Source organism: Chiroxiphia lanceolata, chromosome Z (genome assembly GCF_009829145.1).
Source record: "Chiroxiphia lanceolata isolate bChiLan1 chromosome Z, bChiLan1.pri, whole genome shotgun sequence".
Taxonomy (NCBI): domain Eukaryota; kingdom Metazoa; phylum Chordata; class Aves; order Passeriformes; family Pipridae; genus Chiroxiphia; species Chiroxiphia lanceolata.
The window spans coordinates 75,287,358-75,295,061 of record NC_045671.1 but is presented as its reverse complement, the minus strand read 5'-3'; the positions used below and the strand labels follow the sequence as shown (position 1 = coordinate 75,295,061).

General features: G+C 48.2%; 1 protein-coding gene and 1 long non-coding RNA gene across 9 annotated transcripts in view; one reads left to right on the top strand and one right to left on the bottom strand.

Annotated features, from left to right (window-relative positions):
• Nucleotides 1-475: 475 nt before the first annotated feature.
• Nucleotides 476-7,704, top strand: part of MELK (maternal embryonic leucine zipper kinase) — a 28,925-nt gene continuing 21,696 nt past the window's right edge. For 5 of the 7 annotated variants that reach the window (XM_032675321.1, XM_032675320.1, XM_032675317.1 and 2 more), the window contains exons 1-5: nt 4,265-4,613; nt 4,905-4,990; nt 5,436-5,552; nt 6,019-6,162; nt 7,622-7,690. In XM_032675321.1, coding sequence (XP_032531212.1) covers nt 4,550-4,613; nt 4,905-4,990; nt 5,436-5,552; nt 6,019-6,162; nt 7,622-7,690 — 480 coding nt within the window. In that variant the 5' untranslated portion in view covers nt 4,265-4,549. Of the gene's footprint in view, nt 604-2,667; nt 2,952-4,264; nt 4,614-4,904; nt 4,991-5,435; nt 5,553-6,018; nt 6,163-7,621; nt 7,691-7,704 lie in introns of those variants that run through there. The other 2 variants (XM_032675319.1, XM_032675318.1) reach the window with 2 other exon arrangements.
• LOC116780383 lies at nt 835-4,191 on the bottom strand. Of its 2 annotated transcripts, none has more exons than XR_004354451.1 (3): nt 2,012-4,191; nt 1,291-1,455; nt 835-1,163 (listed from the first exon to the last, which is right to left on the bottom strand). It is a non-coding gene; the product is annotated as an uncharacterized LOC116780383 (long non-coding RNA). The 2 variants fall into 2 exon arrangements; XR_004354450.1 differs by having other exon boundaries at nt 840-1,163; nt 1,291-1,400.

Genomic DNA, 7,704 nt, shown 5'->3' with positions numbered 1-7,704 from the left:
GGACTTAAAACTGCCCCGACTGGGCTGAGATCAGCTCCCTGGCCGAAATCTTTTAAGTGCCGTCCCCACCCCCTATCCTCCTGCCCGCCCCAGGCCCGCTGCCCACCCTCCTTCTCCCGCGCAGTCCCTGCTGATGCTGAAGTTGATCTGCGCCCAGGTTCTGCGAACCAATCTCTGGCACGCCTCTCTGCAATCCCAGCCCTGCAGTTGCTATCCCAGCCCTACAGTGATTTCAGCTCCAGCTCCACGTCTTCCCACCACCAAGTGAAGCTGCTCCTTGATCAGAGCAGGATGTTTACTTCGGGTCCAGCTCTAGACATTATATTCCAGCTTCAACCCCAGAGTAGCTATCCCAGCATATGGGGATAGGGCTGGAGGTGGAATCACTGAGGAACTGGCATAGTGGTTCTCCAGGTGTAGTGGTGAGGAGTCAGCACTTGGGACTCACTGTGTCCTCTTTTCTTGGCAGCAGCCATTGGAGGAGACAGAAGAGACATCGTGTAGGACAGCGAGGCCAGAATGAATGAGCAGAGGAGTGGCCTCAGGCTGGAGAGGGGCAAGAGAAAGGCAGTGTGGGCAAAGGGACCTCCCTGTTTTCACCAGGTAACCTGCAGGGTTGTAATATACTTAAGATGTATTTGCTGTGCATCCATATGGATAGGCTGCATCATCATGGCTAGGCTTTGTGAACGAAGATTAAGGAAGGCTCTATCCACATTTATTACAGGCACGCTGGTGGCTAATGAGGCCAATACGAGATAGACATAACCTATTGCAGGATAGGCTGCAAGCATGGGGAAAAAGTCTCACCTTACAATGGTGACATGAAATCTCCTTCTATTAACCATCATGCATTTCTTAGTACGTAAAATCTCTTTAATGAAAACCAAAACATCAAACAGTAGATCGATCAAGTTGTGCCCTGGCTGCAGCAGATGCCTGACTGCACTCAGCAAACGGAAGGTGCCTCTGGGGACCAGTGAGTACTCTGGATGCTAATGCTGTCAGAGCTCAAAATCTAAGCTCTCAACAGAGAGATCTGAATAATTTGCAGTTAAAGAAACTGCTTTCTGGTTCCTTCAGCTTCAGGAAGCCACAGTGGCAGATGACCAAATGTGCAGTCAGTTGACTGCAAGACCTTTAACTCATCGGACCAAAAGTTACTGCAGAAAGAAAAATAAAAATCTATCAGAGGAAGTTGTTCACGGATAAAAGTCTTCATGCATGGTTCCGTGCAAGTTTCTTTATGCCGTTCCTTCAGTTTTAACTCCATTACAAGTGATTCCAAACCTTCTGTTTCTGAAGGTCTCATTCATTCAGGTTGCTTCTCCTCTGGCATTTCATCCGCATGTCCTGCATAAAGTTTCTGAAAGCTGGTTCTTCATGACCCTCCTCAGTCACTGGGGGAAGAAACGACAGTTCAGCGCTATTTCAGTACTTGTTCTACTTGTGTTACTGAAAAAAAGCTAGAATCAGGATAGCCAAAGCAACATAGAAAGTCTGTTCCATCTTCAGCTACATTACAGGGCAAAGGAAATAAGTGGTCCTATCCATCAGTGGAACAGGGAAAGAATGAAGATTAAGTCTGTGAGCTGTGTAAGAGAAAAATCACACTGTAACAACTTAGAAGATTGCTCCAAGACCACAGTCACAGGAAAAGGGAAGAGAGCCAGGGCCAGAAACTGTAAGGCCAAAAAGATGATGGACACATCTGTGCATCAATCAGGTTCAGAGGTCACTGCATGCCCCAAGCCTAACAAGTTCTCTGGTTTATGTGTGTTATACACCTATTAATTACTTGAATAGAAAATTTAAAATTCGGCTTTCACAAAGGTTACAGAGTGATATCCCTAGAGTGACCATTGCAGCTGAGCTTCTGCTACAGATTCTGACACATCAGGTGACTGAATGTTTGCTTGTTTTCTAGGCTCTCCTTACAGTCCATCCAGGTCATGAAATACAGAGGGGATTTCTTGACTAGACAGGCAGCTTTTAGACCTCATTCCCTTACCTTCATGGTCAATGTCATCAGTGTCACCCTCCCTCTCTTCTTGCTCTTCATCAAGAGTTCCTCATTGTTAGTATTAGCTCAGAGGGACCCATTGCAGAAGCATCAGGTCCTTGAAGGGAACAGAAACGGCTGTACACAAACCAGCTTGCTAAAGGTAAGGTTTCTATCTACACAGAAACAAAGCAATGAACACCTGCTCTAAGGGGACAGAAAGCTGCTTGTGGATCCCAGACACAGGACAGACTCCATCAGCACCTACTTGGCTCATATAAGGAACAGTGCAGCCAACAGCAGAGCTTTCTCATATTCTAATCTGACCATTTCACCTTTTCTAAAGTATTTCATTATTTCTAGTAGGTCCACTGCTTTAGCTACACAGTGGGGTTTCTTCCAAACCTGTGACTGACACAGGAAGAGCTAAGTGTGACCAATCCCACAGGAACTAAAGCCCCACTCCTCTAACATGGAGCTGCTTTCACACTTCTTGTGAGGACAAAGAAGCACTGTATTACTTCACAAGGCAAACTCTTCAGAAAACTTCTGCAGTAACCTTTACCTTCCTGGGGAGGTACCTGCCAGTGTGCTGCCCTGCACACACACACTGCCCATGTCCTTCCACAAGTGTTCCAGCTGCTCTCTCTTTTGTTTATTTTCAGCTTCCTCCTGTAGATAAAGATTTACATGTGGATTCTGAGAACATTTAAAACATCAGAAGAAGAGAAACCTCATCCAAACCCAGGAGTCTGTCCCCCAGTCAGAGAGCAGAAGTCACTCTCTGCAGGTCTTACATTTCAACTAAGGTTACACAGAACTTCTGACTAAGCATGGAAAGCAACTTCCAGTATGGTGGGATGCTAGGACGTTTTCAGCAGCACTGGGAAGCCAAACTTTGTGTAGCTGTGCCTGCAGAGAACTGTCCTTTGGACAGCTAGAACTCAAGGTGAGCAGAGCTACTGATTTTGCACTGCAATTCAGTCTTTCTTACTAAGTCAAACTAGTACTCTTCACTTTCCCCCTTACATCTCTCACACTTTTCCCCTCACATTATTTCTAGACTTTTTCTCCCCTCACTTTTCTCCTACTTTCCCTCTCATGTTCTTCACACTTTTCCCCTCACGTTTCTCAAGACCTTCCCCCTCTCGTTTTAGCACTTTCCTCTTCAGGTTTCCTGCCCTTTTTCCTCTCCTCAGGTTTTCTGTCCTTTTCCCTCTGATGTTGCCCACCATTTCCCCTCATGTTTCTTTCATTTTCCCCCTCTTTTTTTCACTCATGTTTCCCACCCTTTTCCCCTCGTTTCCCAAACTTTCCCCTTTGTGTTTCTCATAATTTCCCCCTCACATTTCTCACGCTTTTTTCTGCTTGTTTCCCACCCTTTTCCTGTCCCATTCCCTGGCCTTTTTCCCGCGCATGTTCCCCACTTTCCCCCTTCATGTTTCTCACACTTTCTCCCTCACACTTCCTGCCCTTTTCCTCATCACATTTCTTGCCTTTTTCCCCCTCGTGTTTCCCACCTTTCCCCCTCACATTTCCTGACTTTTCTCTCCCCCCATGTTTCTTATGCTTTCCTCTCATGTTTCCTGCCCTTTTCTCCCCTCACGTTTCCCTCACGTTTTTTCACTCATGTCTCTTGCCCTTTTCCTCTCACATTTACTGCATTTTTAAATTAACTGACAGACGAGGTTACAGACTGGCTTGTGGGTTTTGTGTGTACAGAGCAAAGCTGCAATACTGCATTCATGAGCCTGTTGTCTGTTAATGGCCATCTACACAGAGGGACAGAAGGGGTGACAGTGACCTCTCCGCCTGTCCCGTGCTGCTCCGGGCCAGAGCCATGCCTCGCCGTGGCCAGGGGCGCCCACGAGCAGGCGACGCAGGGTGGCGCGGGTGGCCGGGCCTGGGACGGGAGGGGCCGCGCAGCGCGCTGGGAGGCTTCGTCTCCCGGGGCTCGCAGTCCCGGCTGCCATCTTGTGCGTGGCGACAGCCTCAGCAATGCGGGTCCCATTGCAGTCTCAGGTGGCCGCAGGCGTGGATGCGCTTCCTGAAAGGTACGGGTGCTGTTTCCCGTCTCTGCAGGGACCGTTGCCGGCCGAGGCCGCCCACCTTTGCTGCGAGCCGGGAGTTGAGACCCTCCCACCGTGGCGGCATACGCTCGCTCTCGCCCTCCCTCCCGGCACGCCCCTCCCATCCCTACCTTTCCGGTCCGGCAGCGTGAGGTGATTGGCCCCTCGGGCCCGGCAGCCGGAAGCGGGAGATTTGAACGGTAACGGGCTGCCGAGGCGACTGCGCTGCGGGGTCGCTGCTCCCAGCGGGGTTGAACTTAGGAGTCTCTTGGTGGCACCGCCCCGGGGACCGGGACTCGCTCGCGCCTGTCACCGGACAGCCCTTACGGAGTCCGCCTCGAACTTGTCCGTGAGAACTTGCAGCCGCCCTCCCCGGGGCCGCAGCCGAGCCGCTTTCCGTGCCCGAAAGCGTGAGCGCGGGCTACGATCTGTCCTCTCAGGAGCTGAGAAGAGCTGCCTGGCCCCTGCGGGTCGCAGAATGGCCGGAGGTGACTATGCGGAAGTTCTCAAGTACTATGAATTACACGCAACAGTCGGCACAGGTGGGCTCAGTCTGGGAATGCAAACAGATGTATGTGACGTGTTCGCCTGCCTGAGCGTTTATCTGAGCAGAGATTAACTGTTACTGCGGAGGCTGTGGATCATATTTCCAGGGTGTATTTTGCGAGGCTGAAGTCTGGAAATGTAGCTGGAAGGTAGTGGACTGATCACTTTTTCCCCTAACAAAGGTGCTGCATGCTGTGTATACAGGACGTGTTCCAGGGCGATTGAGGTCACAGGTGAGAAAGCTTGTTGCCATGCAGAGCTTTACACATCTCTGTTTCAAATTCTAGGTGGGTTTGCAAAGGTAAAACTTGCGCAGCATCGTCTCACTGGTGAAAAAGTTGCGATAAAAATCATGGACAAACTTGCTCTACAGGTAAGTCAAAAGATACTTCTAAGTCGGTAACGTGCTGTTCCTGTGGAGTTCTTGGGAACACAGGTGCAACTGTCTCTGTGGGCTGGTGGTGGATGCTGTAGACTTGAAAGAATGTTAACAGAGCACCACAAAATTCTATACCCTCTTATGGAGTGGGCAACATTCTATGGCTGTAAAACTGAGGGAGTTATAGATTTAAATAATGAATGACAAAATAAATTACAGTAATTCAAACACAGTGCTGATGAGAATAGTAGCAATTGTACATCTGTCACTTGGGGCTTTGCTGACTAGTGTGTGAGCAGTGACAGAGCTGGAGCTGCTTGAGTTTGAGCAGTTGGACTGTGTGCTGTGACATTTAATGTTGTTGAATAGTCTACTTACTGTGACGTACAGGCTGTCAAACTAGTTGGCAATTTCATAGCTTGCCGTTGTGTTCTCTTAGGATGATTTGCCTCGTGTTAAATTAGAAATTGATGCCATGAAGGACTTGAGTCACCAGCACATTTGCCGGTTGTATCATGTGATTGAAACACCTAAGAAAATATTCATGGTTTTAGAGGTAAGAAACCATGTTTCTGCTATGACAAAGGTCCCTAGGTTTAGCTACAGCAGCAGATGGTAACAAAGTCCAAATGAAACAATTCTTTGAAAGTTATCTCAATGGCAAGTGTGTCCAAGGTGCCATAGTTTAAAAATAAAGCTGGCAATATGTTCTGTCCTAACTAACTTTAATTCCCATCTCATGCTCCAAAAACTAGCACCAGCGGGATACACAGGACCCCAGAACTCCCACAGAGTTGTCACCTCCTGGGCAGTTTCTGTTGCCTGTGATGTTAAAGTGACATGTCTATAGCAACACGTTGGGCAACAGCTGGGCTCCTGGGCTGGTTGGATCTGTTGCAGGCTGGCCTGGGACACGCTTGGGTGCTACTGAGATAAAGCGGAGGGAAAGGAAGAGTGCTTTCATTCGCGTTTAGATTTCGTGACTGTATTCCAAATGTTTTCTTTCTCCTACCTTTTTGCAGTACTGTCCTGGAGGAGAGTTGTTTGATTACATAATTTCTAAGGACCGCCTTTCCGAGGAGGAAGCTCGTGTATTTTTTCGGCAGGTCGTTTCAGCAATTGCTTATGTGCACAGTCGAGGATACGCCCACAGGGATCTCAAACCGGTAAGTCTGAACAGTAATCAGATTTGCACAAATAATAATGAAGACCCAGTTTTATTTGTCAGTATGGAGCAGGTTTATCTAACATCTTCTCTAACGTTTGCTGGAAGAGCATTATTTCTACTCGATGCTTTGTTCCTCAGCTGAGCTGGATATGTCTGTATCTGAGGAAGGAGCTTCCTCTGAAAGAGAAGCAGAACAGTGCACTCAGTTGAGACTGGAGCAGACACAGATCTGATTTTGGTGCTTAGGCATTCCTTCTATCCTCTTTATTTCAGCTTGTACCCAGAGAGAGTTGTTATGCTTCCTCTCTGTTGTGCAAACCATCATGCCCAAAGGAGAATGGTGACCCCCGCAGCTTAAACGAGTGGAGACTCGACAGGGTGCAAAGGGAGGGACATGCCACAGGACCTGTGGCTTTGCTGTCACTGCAGGGTTTAAGTGTGGGTTTAGGGAATGGAAGCCTTGAGACCATTTCTCTTTGAAGGGATTAGAAGTTGGCATGTTTGGAGACACTGGCAACCCTGAGAAAAGCAAATTCTTACTGTACAAGCATTTTACTAGGCAGCTCATGAAATCATTGTCTCCAAAGAACTTCTCTCCAAGGAAAACCTTCATTGCATCTCTTGGAAGGAGTTGTCTCATAGCTGGAGTGCTGACAGATTTATAGGATCATGTCATACCTTGCATGGGAAGTGACTTCTAGTGGCTTCTGTTTGAATCTGTTGCTTGAAACAGCATCAGACTGAGCTTCTTGGGGCTTTATCCAGTCACATCTTGGACCTCTCCCAAGAATGAGGCACAATGTCTCTGCTTTCTTCCTTATGAAGAGAAAAGGTTTTCCTTAGTTCCAGTCTGATGCCTCTTGTCTATCATCATCCCACCACATGCTGCTGTGGAGGGGCTGACTCTGTCTTCAGGCCCCCCTGGAAGGAATTAAAAGGCTGCTATGAGGCCTCCACTGATGCTTTCTCACCCGCAGAGTGTCTCTCCCTCAGGCTCTCCTCACTGAAAAAGCGCTCCAGCATCTTTGGCAGGCTTGTGCCTAACCATGGAGCTTACCTTAGTTTGATGTGTTTCCTGTGCTGGTGGGGTAGGCAGAAACTCGATGGGCTGTTCTTGCTGTGCTGAACAGGGGGTGAGTCAGTTCCCCTACTCTGCCAGCTCTGCTCCTTTTCATACCACCTGGGATATTGCTGGTTGCCTTTTCTGCCAGGGCAGGCTTCTGCCTCACACTCAACTTCCTGTCTAGCAAACTTCCAGGCCCTTCTCAGCAGGTAGGAGCTCCTATTCCCTGTCCAGAATACAGGACATATTCATTAACAACTGGTCAAAATCTCCAGAGGAGAGCTCTAGGTAAATTCTAGCTGCTAATGGCAAGAAGAAATAATGTGAAAGGAAATGTTGTTTCTGGACTGACTTGGGTTACAGAAGAATTCATTACTGCTTTCTCTTTTACTAGGAAAATTTGCTGATTGATGAGGAACATAACCTGAAGCTGATAGACTTTGGACTTTGTGCAAAGCCAAAGGTAAGAGTGTCAGT